General features: G+C 40.0%; 1 protein-coding gene across 6 annotated transcripts in view; it reads left to right on the top strand.

Moving 5' to 3' along the window:
* The window catches only part of LOC144693003 (synaptotagmin-16-like), a 188,617-nt gene extending 184,506 nt beyond the window's left edge, over window positions 1-4,111 (top strand). For all 6 annotated transcript variants that reach the window (XM_078562249.1, XM_078562247.1, XM_078562243.1 and 3 more), the window contains one exon: window positions 3,068-4,111. In XM_078562249.1, the coding sequence (XP_078418375.1) occupies window positions 3,068-3,381 (314 nt within the window). In that variant the 3' untranslated portion in view covers window positions 3,382-4,111. The remainder of the gene's footprint in view (window positions 1-3,067) is intronic.
* Window positions 4,112-15,864: the final 11,753 nt, after the last annotated feature.

Raw genomic sequence — 15,864 nt, 5'->3', positions numbered from 1 at the left:
GCTATAAACGTACTGGAACAGCTTGGTTAGGGGTGCGGCTAGTTCTGGAGCACAAGCCTTCAGTACTATTGCCGGAATGTTGTCGAGGCCCATAGCCTTTACAGTATCCAGTGCCTTCAGCCATTTCCTGATATCGTGTGGAGTGAATCAAATGGGCTGAAGACTGGCATCTGTGATGCTGGGGACCTCAGGAGGAGGTCAAAGTCTTTTTGTAAAAGTAACAGCTGACCTCCTGCCCATATCTCTGACTTCAATCAGTACGTCTGGGATCAGTGAGTTCAGTCCTTTTAAAAGCTGAGGCCTTACTCAGGCCCAAAACAGAACTTCCACCAGTAGCAGGCATGGTATCTTCTTAGCCTGTCGGGCAACAAGCTGAATTATATATGGATGGAATTTCTAGCCCCGAGGCATGTTCCCTAACCTGGCTGTGGAAGTGGGGTAATGGGGTTGGGTAGGTGGGAATGAGCAGCCAGGCAGGAAAATCATCTACCCCACACCCCACCCATCCGAATTTTTGATCCTGCCCATGGAGCATGTCCTTATTTCGGCTCCACCCATGAACTGAAAAAGAAATGGGTCAGTCAAATCATTGCATTGTATTTTAATTTACTTTTCCATCTCAGAGGCAATTCAGCATTAAGGTATTGTGTTAACCAATCTGGATACTATAGCCTGTGCACAGTTCCTTAATCAATGTTTTTGCACTTAATGTATAAGCTATGTATCCTCCATCATATTTTGTCCACGAGCCCTCCCCATCAGAGTCCTCTCTCTTCCTTTGGTGATATGATGTTATTGCTGTGAGCAGGGTTGCACAGCAAGGTTCCTATTCATCGTCAGTCATTGTCCATTTCAGTGTTCCTGTTTTATAGGATTTCTGCTGCTGTGTGTCACAACTGATTGATTATGATTTTGACATCTTTTGAAAGTGCCAAGCAAGTTGAATATGTCTTTCTCTTCCATATAAAAACGCTTCTGATCAATGAGTGATCAACACTCGTTTCAAGAAATACAATAAACCGACATTGACCTGACCGGGAATCGAACCTTTCTCTTCCATAGCAAGTGAGAAAGTTAATAACTTCTCTGCACTTTGAAAAATGGGTCTCCACTTAAGATTTTAATCAGGCTGAAAAAGGAACACTTTCAAGTTCAGACGCCTGCATCAAGCATGTTTCAAAACATTGTTGTATATTCTGTTGTGTATAAACTTGAGGAAGGAGGCCTCCTGGCACAGAGGTAGCATCCTTACCTCTGGGCCAGAAGCTGTAGGTTCAAGTCTCACTCCAGGACTTGATGGGCATGGAAGGTGCATTCATAATGTGGCCAAATAGGTTGATTATCAGCCTGTAAATTCTTCCAATATGCCTAATGGCAAGTGGTAAGCGTGGTCAGGTATACAGCAGAAGGCAATGGCAAACCACTGCAGTACTTTGCCAAGCATAATCATGGACCAATCCAGTGGAAGTCCATGGTTGCCGACACCCTCTTAAAACATGGTACCTGAAGGAGGAGGAACATAAACTGAAGGGAGTAATAATTCAAACTTAAATATTGCTACTGAATGACTGAGTTGGATCAACTATCCTGCTGAAGACATGTTCAAAATCCAGGAAGTCCTGATGACTTTTTTGAGGGATATAACATGCCAATTCTCTCAGAATGGGGGAGGGATGATGGGGGCCATTTGGAAAATCTGAGAAGGCATTGCCTGTTTGAGACCCCTGAGAGCCTTTTCCCTAAGTAATTATTTTATTATCATACTGATGAGAAATTCAAGGAAAATGAACTATTAATAGAGAATTAGATTAATTCTTAGTATTGTGATCTTTCTATTATTTTGCCTACTCAAAGATTTAGGTGAAATGGCGACAATTGCAAATAGTTACTTATACGAATAACTGTTTGCTTCGAATTTTAAACTTGTCACTTTTGAAAAGTGGAATAAAATCTTTAAATGCATATAATAATTCCACCAGTTAAAAGCAAAAGCAGACACAGACTGCTGGGGACATTGTGTAAAACAAGGATAGACAGGCTGGAATGTTTGGAGCTCACTGGAAGATACAAGAACTAGAAGGAAGAGCATTAGAAAATGGGCAGGACACAAGCTATGTGATTTTCACACAGTGTTAGTTGGTGGGCTGGGATATATATATATATTATAATATTGCACCTGTTAAGCTTAAAAGTCTCACTGTTAAACATAGCAGCAGTGCTAAAAATATTGTTTAAAATAATGGTACCACGTCTCCATTTGCGCTCTCTCATTGCAGTTGATTGCTTTTCTTTTTTCATTTCTGTTTCTCCACAAATAGTTTCCTCAGATTGAGGGTAGTTTTCATATCCACTGACTGGGTGTTGATTTTGCTGGAGCTGGTCACTTGGCTTTTCGACACCGGATTGGTGAACTGTTGCCCCAGGTTACTGCCGAGTGGTGGAAATGAAAATTAACCTCCCTGCCCTCACAATCACCATGACCTCCTGTGGGTAACACACGAGCCTCATTTTGACCATATGTGGTTGTCTCACATTAATGTGAGGTACCTTTTATAATCCTGTTTGCGAATAAATGGCAAGATGATTTTTAGTCCTTCACTTCAGAGTACTGGGTCTGTTGGATCGGAATTAATCGAAATTTGAGGCTGAGTTTGGTGCTGATTCAAGCTGTTGTCAGTTCAAGCTCTTATCCCTAGGAGGCTGGTTCCTGTCCATGCTGAGGCCGATGAACAGCACATTTTCCCAATAGAAAACATCCAATCTTAATATGTACAACAACTTGTTGGAACAAGTTAACAGCACTAATGAATGTTTTTTGGAACAATAAAGGAGCTTCTTCAGTTGGCATGAAGCATTTATTAGGTGCAATTAAGCTATGCAATACTGGCAGACAAAGGTTTTATTATTTTTCTTAATTCCTGTGTCGACTGTTTCACAAGTTAACTCATTTATTTTAGATTTGTACAATATGCTACTGCAAGTGGCCTTGAAAATTGTGTTGCTCTTGTTCCTTAATTTGGTGCAAATTAAAACAACCTTCTGTTCTTTTTTTATTGGAATTCTACAGACACGTATGCGAAACTCTCTCTCCTTAACTCAGTCGGGCAGGAGATGTCTCGGTGCAAGACATCCATTCGGCGTGGTCAGCCCAACCCAGTTTACAAGGAGACTTTCATCTTTCAGGTTGCTCTTTTCCAGCTGTCTGAAGTCACATTAATGATCTCAATATATAACCGACGTAGTATGAAGCGTAAGGAAATGATTGGATGGATTTCCATGGGTCAAAACAGCAGCGGCGATGAGGAACAAAATCATTGGTTGGAGATGAAAGAATCCAAGAGCTATCAAGTCTGCAGATGGCACACATTACTGGAATCTTAAACATAAACAGTCCTTTATTTAGCTGTACTTTGTGGCCTTTTATCCAGACATTTAGAATATTTTGACCTGTGCAACAGGCTTCTTTTGTACTACAATATTCAATTCTTTCTTAAAATCTCAAAATAGTCAAATCATTCAAGAATTTGCTTTGTAAAACAAACAGCAGACAGCTTATCTAGCATAAGAAATTCTTACAGGGATTTAAAAGCTATTTACGTTAGCTAAGTGGAGGAGAGTTATTGTGCCATGCTGATATAATATTAACAACAACGACAAATCAGTATTTAGGATGAGTGCGTAGTACAAAAGAATCACTGTTGCTATAGATATAAGCGCACAGCACATTAACTCTAACTGGTCAATATTTAGTGCTGCACCATGCATGCAGAAATGATTTGGCTTTTTCAGCATTTTCTTCCTACTAAAGAGCTTCCTTTGGTGAACAGTCTTCAATCTATAGTTTACTGATAACTACAACTACAAAATAATACTGCTTAAAAACGCCTCATCAATAATATTACAGTATAGTGTCTAGAATCTGGCTGTCCAAAAGGCGGAATTTTATGGTCCTGCTCAAGTTGATGGGCTTTTGAATGGCTCGCCACATCTTACGGTGTATTTAAGACCGAGATAGATAGGCTCTTGATTGGTAAGGGGATCAAAGGTTACGGGGAGAAGGCGGGAGAATGGGGTTGAGAAACTTATCAGCCATGATTGAATGGTGAAGCAGACTCGATGGGCTGAATGGCCTAATTTCTGCTCCTATGTCTAATGGTCTTATGGCCCCTCCCCGGCCCGAATTGTCTGAAAACCGAACATTTTTAGAATGCGCCATGATTCAAGTTTAACTGAGTAAAATTTTTTAAAAAATTTACCAGGACAATTCGGCTAAGTGTTCCATTGGCAAGGTGTGGTGCCTTACTAGTTATTCCCTTTGTTGCTTGCGCACCAGTCTATTCCAGCCCTCTGAGTGACCCTTGACCCCACCTCACCTGGCTTGACCCGAACTGTCTGACCTGAAATCCGGCATGGCCTCAGTCTCGAGATTGCAGGTTTTCAGGCACTGCACCTGTACATTAAAGAAAATGAACAGTACTGTTCAAAGAATCAGTAAATAAAGGGGCCCAATAAAAAAAGATTCATACTGCAAACCCCAAAGGGTATTACTGAAAGGAGCCTTGAAGTGGGTTTGAATTATTACAAGGTCCCTGTGCAAGGATGAGTACATCATTACCTGTCACCTAGAGCAACCTTCCACAAATTGTATGTTACTTGAGGTTGTCCCTGTCAGTATATATTTGACTTTTTTAAGCCTTTGGTGATTCAGCCCTCAGAACCAGATGAACACTGTTGCACTTGGCATCATGGTTCATTTGAAAGCAAAATATGACTCTTTCTGGGGATGGATATCTGAAATAAGAATAGCCAAATAAATCCATCGGATGCTTCTCATTTTCTGAGCATGTGCAACTGGCAACTTATAAAATTGCCCCTCTACATTGCACTTTCTTCCTCAAGTCATCTGGAGAGGCCAAATTGGTTTGTTTAATGAAGAGACCAGCTATGGAAGTGCTTAAACCTAGTAGGGGAAACACAATTCATTTTGGAATGTTTGGTGATTTAGCTGCATACGCCTTTGCCCAATACAAGTCTATTAAGTATGCACTGAAAATGAAATGTCTTTGGGAATGGCTTAACCTTGCACTAATAGATTTTTTTTCAAAACAGTTATATTTGGTAAATTACTCTCACAAAAAGTACAGTTTCTCAGAGTTTGTAGAATGCTGCAGCACAGAAACAGACCGTTTGAACCATCAATTGTGCATCCAGTGTTTTTCTCCACCGAAACCCTAGTCCAAACATTCTCCTGCTTACTTCCCATATTTTTTTCTATCCCTTTTCTTCAAGCAATTATCTAATTCCCTTTTTTAAAATAATTTATGGAGGAAAGTTCAAGATGCTCCACTGCAGTTACAGCAGTTGATTGGTAGAATCCCTGTGGGAATTCACCCCATATTTTTTTATTTTCTTCCATTTTCTTTCTCCCCACTTCATTTTCCAGGTCCTTTGGATGCAAATGCATTTTGTGAGATAGATTTCTGATCTACCAACACTTCTTATTAGTTGATCCTATGATGCCCACATACCATCAAAAACAAATTATCCCTCTGCCATGTGGCTCAATTGGTTGCACTCATACTACTAAGTGAAAAGGCTGCTGGTTTTAGGCCCACTCCAGGACACTTCAGTGAGGTACTGCCCTGTCAGAGGTGTTGACCTTTGGTGAGATGCCAAATCGAAATCTCTGCCCTTTTAGGTAGATATAAAAGATCCCAAGTCACTATTACTATGACGAGCAATGAAATTATCCCTAGTGTCCAATATTTATCCCTCAATCAACATCATAAAGAAATTATTTGAGCATTATCACGTTGCTGTTTGTGGGAGTTTGCTGTGTGTAAATTGGCTGCCATATTTCCTATATTACAACAGTGACTACACTTTAAAATTACTTCATTGACTGTAAAGCACTTTGGAATGTTCAGTGATTATGAAATGTGTTATATAAATGCACACCTTTCTTTATTGCAGCCTTTGCTTCTATTCAACTCCATTATTTTTCTATCCACTTTTCTCTTTTTATCACCGTTAGCTTTCTGCTCCTCCTGTCTTTCTATTCTACTGTCCCTCTCTTTCCCTGTGTCAGTCATGCAATTTCTTTTGCATCTTAATTTTTTTTCCATGACCTTTTTCTAAAATAAAAGCTGCATTATTGGACCTGGGATTGCAGTGCTGGCAAATAATACTTGCATATCTGCGAGCAGCTACAACATGCATGGATAGGGAGAAACCTGGGTCCTGGGCCTTGGAGATTGCAGGTGGCTGGAACTTGGGCCTGAGTTGAGAGGCAGTGGGGACTGAGTGTAGTATGGCAGTTTCCTAGTTTACTTCACCTGACTACTTCAACTCTGAGCCATAATACTTGCTTTGTTTATTTTCTGTTACCAGGTGGGGCTATTTCTTGGCTCTAGGATAGATGCTGCAGAACAGGATGGGCTGGGAGCATCAGGACAAGTTAACACAAACCAATTAGCTGCGTTTACTGTGGGCCATTTGTTTATGAAATTGGTCGACAAAATCAACATATCAGATAGAAACATGGATGTGTGTGTGTCAGTGTTGTGACATTATTCACAGAGGGATGTGGTAGAAGTACAAAGTGAATGGATATCATTGAAGTGCTTTGATTGGTGAGCCATTCAGTATAATTGCACAGTGAATATAATTTTATTTTTCTTCATAAAATTCAGGGGGTTTGTGGGGGGCTGGGGAGGGAGAAGAAAATTGATGAGAATTTTTTTTTAAATAATAAGAACAAAAAAGTCTCCTACTTAGCTATTCTAGAAAAATATATGAGCTCCGGGAAATGATGTCGGTGTTGTGTTTTAAGATATTCATAAGTGATAGAGCAATATTACTCTCAAGCTCTTTAGCCAGAATCTGATTTTTAGAAATTGCATAGCATTTTTTAGTAACCTAAATTAAAATTTGTTAGGAGAAATGTTGCCTTATATTTACAGTGCATGTATGTGTGTGTTTGTGTGTGTGTGTGTGTGTGACAGAGGCAGGTGGAGAACAGGTAGAAATAATGTATCATTAACATCTTGACCATAACTTTTTTATATTCTTATGATGCAAGTCCACCTTCCTTCATCAGCCATCCTTATGATATCCAGGATAGCCTATCATGCTCACATTGTGCACCAACAGTGTGGGATGCGAAGTGGAAATATGATGTCCTTTTAAAAAGAAAAGCTGACTATGGTATTAACAGCACGCACAATTTTATTGTGATTTGTGACTCTGCCTCATTTCCACTTGTCAGCAATGCCAGTGGGTTACATGATGATGTAACAACCCGATACCAGCAGTCCCCTGACATCGATCCTGCAGTAATATTTCAATGTGACACTGCCTATTTTTCTTAGGATCAATAGTTAATAATTCTGAGTTATTAAATCGGCCTGCTTTGCTCTATTAGATTTAAATGTGTGAAAATGACAACAGACATTTGTATGTACGCTAGAAATCTATACACAGAACAGGCACTTCTACATGCTGAAGACAGGGTATGTCTTGCATTGAAAGAGAATACACTCAAACTAGATTTAACTTAAACATGTAAGATGTGGAGAACCTACAGATGACCCATAACTTGATATTTAAACTATCTGATGATTGATGAAGCTATTTCATAGAATGATAAAACACAGAAGGAGGCCAGTTAGCCTATTGTGCTTGTGCCAGCACTTTGGAAGAGCTATCCAATTAGGGTCACTCCTCTATCCTTTCCCCATAGCCCTGCAAGTTTTCCCCTTCGTGTATTTATCCTACTGCCCTTTGAAAGATACTACTGAATCTACTTCCACCACCTTTTCAGGTAGTGCATTCCAAATCATTGTACCTCACTTCATAATTTTTCCCTCATCTCACCTTTGTTTTGTTTGCCAGTTGCTTTAAATCTGTGTCTTCTGGTTACTGATCCTTCTGCCACTGGGAATAGTTTCTCATTATTTACTCTATCAAAATGATTCGTAATTTTGTACACCTCAGTCAAGTCTCCCTTAGATCTTCTCTGCTCCAGTGAGAACAACCCCAGCTTCTCTATCCTCTCTGTGTACCTGAACTCCTGTATCCTGGTACCATTGTAGTAAATCTCCTCCAGACCCTCTTTGAGGTGTCTAAAGGGAATTGGTTGATACTTTTGAGAGGAAATTTGTGCTCTGTCTGTACAATGCTGTGAATAGCATTTTCAGATTGTGTGTTTTAAAATTTGATTGTGCCCTTTAGTGTTGTAAGGCTGATGGCGCCTCTTTAAAATTATTGTCCACAGTTGGCTGTTGTGCTTCAGGTGAAAAAGTCTTTCCTCCTCCCACCTCATTCATTTTAGTTCCCCATTGCTGGGCACCATTTTGGCAAAGGCAACCTGCACCCTGGTCTCTGCTGATACTGCTTTGAACCAGGAGTGTGAAACAGTTTAGACGGCTCCCTTAAATAATTTGTGTTCATTAAATTAAAGCATGGTGGTATTGAGGGAAGTGTTTTCACTTTCAAGTAACCAGTGTCAAGTACTCTGAACTAAGTTGAGTATAGCACAGCTAGATGCACACCAATCCTCTTCTGCTTTGCCCCGCCAAAATGCATCATGGACATCCCCCCAACTTGTTTTTCATTTCCCATGCCATCTCTCCTTGGGCCTATTTAAGGGACTTTATTTATCATCATTGAATTAAGGGATGTTTTGTGCTAGGGTGCCAGGAACTGGATTGAGACTGACCAGAATAATTTTGCATAGGATGTCTTACAGCCAGCAGAAGAGACTTCAATCCACTAGTTTGGGATGTATTCAACATAGGCCCAAGAATTTAAAGGCCAGTGCCTCACGCACTGTGACCCACTTTGGTTGTGTCATGCTCGTTTACCCCTCCATTACTGTAGGGAAATACTTTACAATGTTACATGAACCCAGAATTGACCAGTCACTGCTGCAGCATGTTCATACATGAGCCAATGTGCCACTTTATAGTTATGGTTGTATATCTGTAATACTTTGACTGCACGCACTGTATACTTGATTAACTGATGTAACGTTTGTTGAAGTAATGTTCCCCTGTGTTGTGGGCATTGTAGATATCGCAATTGATAAGTAAGGGAAAAAATGCAGCTGAGATTCAATTAAGTGGTCAAGCCATTTGTTTTTCATATGAAAGCATTAACTGTTAGCAATTTTCAGAACTCCATAAATAGGACTTGATTTATTTCATTACATCATGACATGGAGTGATGTAACTTCAAGCTGAGATATATCTGCATTTTAATGCAATTCACTTTAAGATTCTTTGGCAGCCAGCCCATTGTTCATCAATGTATCTTTGCAATAATTAATAAATATCTCCTATATGTTGTGCTACATGCATAGTTTGTGCATATAGTCTATTCCATGCCCTTCAAGCTGCTTGTTGTCAGTACAGGTTTAATGATAAAGATGCTATTCAATCCAGAGCTAGCACTTATGATTTTTTTTCTATTCAAATTATTGCTGTGCTCAAGAACATCTTGTTTTATGCGTATAATTAGGGAAGTATAAAAATAGAATTAATGCCAAATTGTCTGTTGTAAAATGAGTAGGAATTTGAAGTTATGTTTTCCAGAACCTGATGATATTCATTACTTTGCATTATGAATCGTGTTCTTGATCATATTGATGGTATTGTCAACTGCCTTTTTGTACAGGTGAAAAACTGTACAGCCTCAAATCATCTTGGCCATTTCTGATTAGTTAATTGATTGGATAATTTCACTGCTTGACCATTTACTCAGGCAATGATGAATGAACATATTGTCCACAGTCCTATCCAAATGAAGCAAAGCCAAACGGTGCAATAGGTAACCACTGAGGTGTGCTGAATTCTAGAAAAATAAGTTCATTACAATCTACTTTAATGAAACAAGCTGATAAATGTATCATGCGCTGTTGTCTCACAGCAAAGCTTTTGATTCAGATCAGCTATGTGTACTGACACAGTGAGATGGAAATCAGTGGAATGAAAACCAGGTGGGTTCCATAAAAGGCATTTGATCTGCCCTGCTAAATTATCTATCGCAAAGGGAGTGTTATTTTTATTTCAAAATTCTATTGTTCTGAAATTTTCTAAACCAATAGAATTTTGTAATGTTTTGCCACCATGGTGAGAACATGGGAGCAATATTTTCACTTCACTGAGGATATTGTTGATTTGCGCACTGTGAACACTTTGGTGTCAGCCACATATAATGTAACAACGGACCTGTCAACTCTGATTTCTTGGTTAATTCAGCATGCTCTATTCTCTGCAGAGACTTAAAATGGCTTTTAAAACTCTTGCTCTGGAATATAAAACCTGTCAATAGGTCAAACACACTTCTGATCGATTTTACCCATTTTAGTGAAAAAGAACACGTAGTACTTGTTACAGGTGTGTACAGTTAATGGTCTTGAAAACAGATTTTGATTCACTGTGCATGCATATTAATCCTTATGCACGTCCTGGTTTGAAAAAAATATCTGTATTGCATGCATCTTGTAAATCAAATGTATTTACTTTTATATATTACAATAAAAGATATTACTTTTATTGCAATTACGGTGTCAATTTTTCAGAAGTTCAGTGATATTTTGTAGAACTAGAAAAGAAGACAGCTCTTGAAGGTTCTATTACACAGTAACACTGCCGGAAAGTAACATTTTGTAACTCCTATTACCCTGTGGCACACCAGTCTGTACTAATATGTTGTCCGTCATACACTCTGCCTGCAGTAACATGTGCCTGTTATTACCCTGTGGCACACTATTTCTGTACAGTAGTAAGCTTTAACAATATATAGGTAAGGTTAATGTTTTAGAATAATTCATCTCTGTTGTTTAGCTTTGGAATATGATACTGAAAGTGATCAAGTTCCGATATTCTAGTGACAAAATTACATGCAAGATATTGCATAGATATTAATGACTCAACCACAAATAAGCACTTACATTCATTTATTTGGCACATTAAACTTTCAAGTGGATCTTTGATTCCATATGTTGCAGAATTGGCTGCTGATGATTACAAACACTCTTGGTGTACTGCTGCTGGTGCTAGCAACTTTTACAGTGTAATTTTTCTCTTTGATGGTGTCAGATATCAATGCAGCAGTCTGTGAAAATAAATGCCTGAGGACTTAGTACAGGTTTCTGGCAATGTCCCTGAGACTGCACACCCATGTCAATTTTGACAAGTTAGACAAATGGCTCATTATCCCAAGGGAGCATTGTAACTAAAGGTCTCATATTTAAAAATGGTGGACGTTGCTGGGAAATGCAGTTACCCAGTTTAAACCATTGACTAATCTAGTGCTTCTTGCTGCTGCCTGTTCCTATAAAAGCTGTGGGGCTGTCGCTGCACTGTCCAGAATCAATTGTCCTCCTGTGTGTGACAGGACACATCATACAGGATCCAGCTGCCTATTTCTGCGTCAGCTGTGGCTCAGTTGGTACTATGCTCACCTCGGTCAGAAGGTTGGGAATTCAAGTCCCATTTCACAGATTTTAGCACAAAAGCCTATGTTGATACTCCAGTGCACCACTGTTAGAAGTGTTGTCTTTTGGTTAAATCAAGGTCCCTTTTATTCTCTAAGATAATAGAATCCATGGCTCTATTTTTGATGGAGTTTTCCCCAGTGCCTGACCAATATTTATCCCTCAATCAACATTGCAAAAGATAGATTATCCACTGGTCATAATTACATTGTTTGTGGGAATAGCAAATTCACCGCCACGTTTTCCTACCTTACAACAGAGGCCACATTTCAGAAGTACTTCACTGGCTTTGGAACATCCCAAGGTCTTGAAAGGCACTATATAAATGCAAGTCTGTCTTTCTTCACACCACACCATCCTGACTTAGAACTATATTGCCGTTCCTTCACTGTTACTGGGTCAAAATCCTGGAGCTCCTTTCCTAACAGCATTGTGGGTGTACCTACACCGCATGGACTGCAGCAGTTCTAGAAGGTGGCTCACCACTGCCTTCTTAAGGGCGACCAGGGATGAGCAAGCCAGCATCGCACTCATCCCATAAATGAATAAGTAATAAAAAAAAAGCGCAATTGGGTTTCCCTGATTCAAAGTAACACTGCTCCCACTGTAGACTGGACACACACTGTGCCTTCTCCACGTTTCCACACACACAAGAATTCAATATCTCTCACTACCCTTGATGCTCTACTGGTTGTGTCTGTCGGGGGAATCAGTGTAACTTGTCTGTAAAAATGGGCCCATGAAGTGGTGTTTGCATTAGGGAACTCTGGTATGAGTATTAGGTGAATCAGCAATAGGCAGGAATGTGTGCAGTGAATGTGATTCCAGTTCCACTCCAACATGTTTCACTCTTAATCGTTCTCTGAAGTGACTGAGCAAGTGGTTGTATCGAACCACTACAAAGGATCACCACATGGCGTGCAGTAGTTCAAGAAGAAGGCCCACCATCATGTTCTCAGAGCAACTAGAAATGGATGCTTCATGTCATCTTTGTCAATGACACACCCACCCCAATGGATAAAAGAAATGTAGCTGTTGCAAATTAACTGACGGGGCTAGCTAACCACCTGACATAGGACAGCTCGTGCAGCCATTGAAACCTAATGGAGAGCGAGGGGACAGCAGAATCCCGTAGAACATCATTGTGAGACCCAGGGACAAGCAGCTCCTGTGGGAATATGTGAAAGTTTGAAAATAAGTGGTAATGGGATCCACGATGAAATAGTTCAAATTGTCTTAAAATTTAAAGTGTAGAATCAGAAGTTGGTTTCTTCTGATAGTCCATGTAAACTTCGCACTGCCATTTCCACCACTGTTTATTTTCCTCTAGAAATCAAATAGAGCAAGAACTTACATTTGCCTCCTAATTTCCCAAAGCAGCTCACATCTGCCACTTTTTGGGATCACTAATGACTACTGTAGAGGTACCTTGGGATAAAGTATATGCATTTTATAAATGCTACTATTGAGCTAAGCTTAGCTTTCGGGCTTAGATTCACAAAACAGCAAAGCTGAGAGATATCGGTTAAGGTTCAGCCAGGATACCTGAGACAGCATCCTGGAGACAATGAAAGACAGTTTAACATTATAGTGATCATTGGCACTCATTACTGCTACAACAACTCTATTCATTGAAATACAGCAGGGGTTGTTGCTAAGCTTGGCTGCTGGATAGTCATTGATTAAAAACTGACCTTTTTTAGAAGCGGAAAGCTGCGAGGACAATCAAATTTTGCTAAAGGAAAAACCATGAGGGCCTTTGTTAAAGAGATTAAAAATGCAACAGGATATTGAGAAGACATCAGGAGTCATTTTGGACTTTTCCACCTATGTGGCTCCATAGAGAAACAAATTGCCTGCAGAAGTAGGAATAGAAACTTACGCAGATTCTATCAATGAAATAAATGTCCTGTGGGTTTCATGAAGAATAGCAAATCTGCTCCTTCAGGTTACGATCAGGCACCAAGAGAAATTACCCTCATTCGATGACCCACTATTATGGGAAAACACAGCATACTCTTTATTTTGTATCATCATGCCCAGATAAATTACAACAATTGTACTAAGTGAAAGTATTCATAAGTATTGCTCACCTGTATGTGTGTTGCAGCCTGCACTTGCATCAATTTTCATAGCAGCTGTGATGAAATATGTCTGACATTCTATAAATAATGAGAAGCAAACAGGACGGCATGATATAAAACACATGACCTGAACAACATTCAGGCTTGGGCTTATAAGTGGCATGAATCATGTATGCTACACAAATGCCAGGCAACGAATATCATCCCTTGGCATTATATCGCCGAATCTCTCATGATCAAATTCCTAGGGTCGCTATTGGCCAGAAACTTAACTGGACCAACCACATAAACTCTGTGGCTCCAGGAGCAGCAGAGCTTGTGTTCCTGTGAATGTATTTTTAAAAAATGTTCATTTCTCGTGCAAGTGCGCAGACATGTTTGGGCACATGCACAGATATTATGGAACCATCCTCCCGACATTGGTCTGACATATTAGTAACATTTGTGTATTGCTGAAAAAAAGAGAGATGCTGCCAAAGCTTTTCATCTTGTACTCATCAGGACAGTCACAAGAATGCCTAATTTCATGCTGCCACTATGCAATAGCAACACGAGTGGTAGTTTCCACCAGCAGGATGGTGCCACCAAGCCAAAAAGATGGTCTGCCTGCCACATAAATGATTTATATGGTATATGAATTTCAGTGCTGGTGTGATGCCAGGTATGTAGGCTGTTTATTCCTATGACTATCGGATTATGTCAAACAGCACATCTCTTCAGCTGTTTGCAATAGGCAGAGGGCTGACCATACACAACCAGCCCGTGTTTGCAAAACACAGACCCTAATGTCTTAACGTTAGATGTAATTTTGCGATTGGATAACACTTGCTGGACAATCCCAAGTGTGTCAAACATTTCAATGACAGTCAATTTAGGATTACCAGTCAGGCTTGCAATGTAGCTCACTTCGACTTGCTAGATATATTCATACTCAGGGACCTGTCCCCTGCAGGCAAGAGGAATATGTTGTGGCATTGAAGCTTTTTTGAATTAAACAAAAGCATAGGGGACAGTAGTTCCCTGGTGCACTCTCCAGGGCAACACCTCGATTAATCAGAGTCAACGTGCCAACCAATCAGCACCCTTTTCTCATACAGTATTAATTGTTGTTCCCTTTGAAATTTGGCATTCTTGTATCTTTTCTGATGAGAGCAAAACGAAAAGCTTTGACTGTATGTGAAAATACGAACCTATGAAATACGAGCAGAAGTAGGCAATTCGGACCCTCAAGCCTGGTCTGCCACTCAGTAAGATCACGGCTGATCTGTTTGTATTTCGAATTCCACATTCCCATCTACCCCTGATAACCTTTGATTCCCTTGCCTAACAGGAATCTATCCATGTCTGCCTTAAAAATATTCAATGACCCCACCTCTACTGCCTTCTGAGGTAGAGAGTTCCAAAGTCATACAGCCCTCTGAGAGAAAAAAATTCTCCTCATCTCTGTCCTAAAAGGACAAGCACTAATTTTAAAACTAGTCCTGGACTCACCCACAAGACCATGTCCACATTGTCCATACCGTTCAGGATCTTATATACTTCAATCAAGTCACCCTCACTCTTCTAAACTCCAGTGGAAACAAGCCCAGTCTGTCTAGCCTTTTCTCATAAGACAGCCTGCTCATTCCAGGTATCAATCTCGTAAACCTCCTCTGAATTGCCTCCAATGCATTTACATCCTTCCTTAAACAAGAAAACCAAAACTGCATACAATATTCGAGATGTGGTCTCACCAATACCCTGTATAACTGAAGCATAACATTCTTAATTTTATATTCAATTCCACTTGTAATAAAGGAAAACATCCCATTAGCCTTCTTAATTACTCGCTGTACCTGCATACTAACTTTTTGTGACTCATGCACTAGAACACCTGGATCTCTCTGCACCTCGGAATTCTGCAGTCATTCTCCATTTAAGTAATTCTCTGCTTTTTTATTCGTCCTGCCAAAGTGAACACATTTTCCCACATTATACTCCATCCAGATTTTTGCCCATTCACTCAATCTATCCATATCCGTCTGCAACCTCCTTATGTCCTCTTCACAACATACTTTCCTACCTATCTTTGTGTCATCTGAAATTTAGCTACCATGTCTTTACGCCCCTCATCTAAGTCATTGACATAAATTGTAAAAGGTTGAGGCCCCAGCACAGACCCCGGCGGTACTCCACTCGTCACATCCTGCCAATCAGAAAAAGACCATTCTGCTATCGCCTCGCTCTCCATTAGGTTTCATTTGTGCATACTCTCTGTTTTCTTCCAGGCAGCTAATCTTC

The sequence above is a fragment of the Cetorhinus maximus genome, chromosome 18, assembly GCF_964194155.1.
Source record: "Cetorhinus maximus chromosome 18, sCetMax3.hap1.1, whole genome shotgun sequence".
Classification (NCBI taxonomy): domain Eukaryota; kingdom Metazoa; phylum Chordata; class Chondrichthyes; order Lamniformes; family Cetorhinidae; genus Cetorhinus; species Cetorhinus maximus.
Note: the sequence above shows the minus strand (reverse complement) of the source record. Positions and strands in the feature narration are given on the sequence as shown.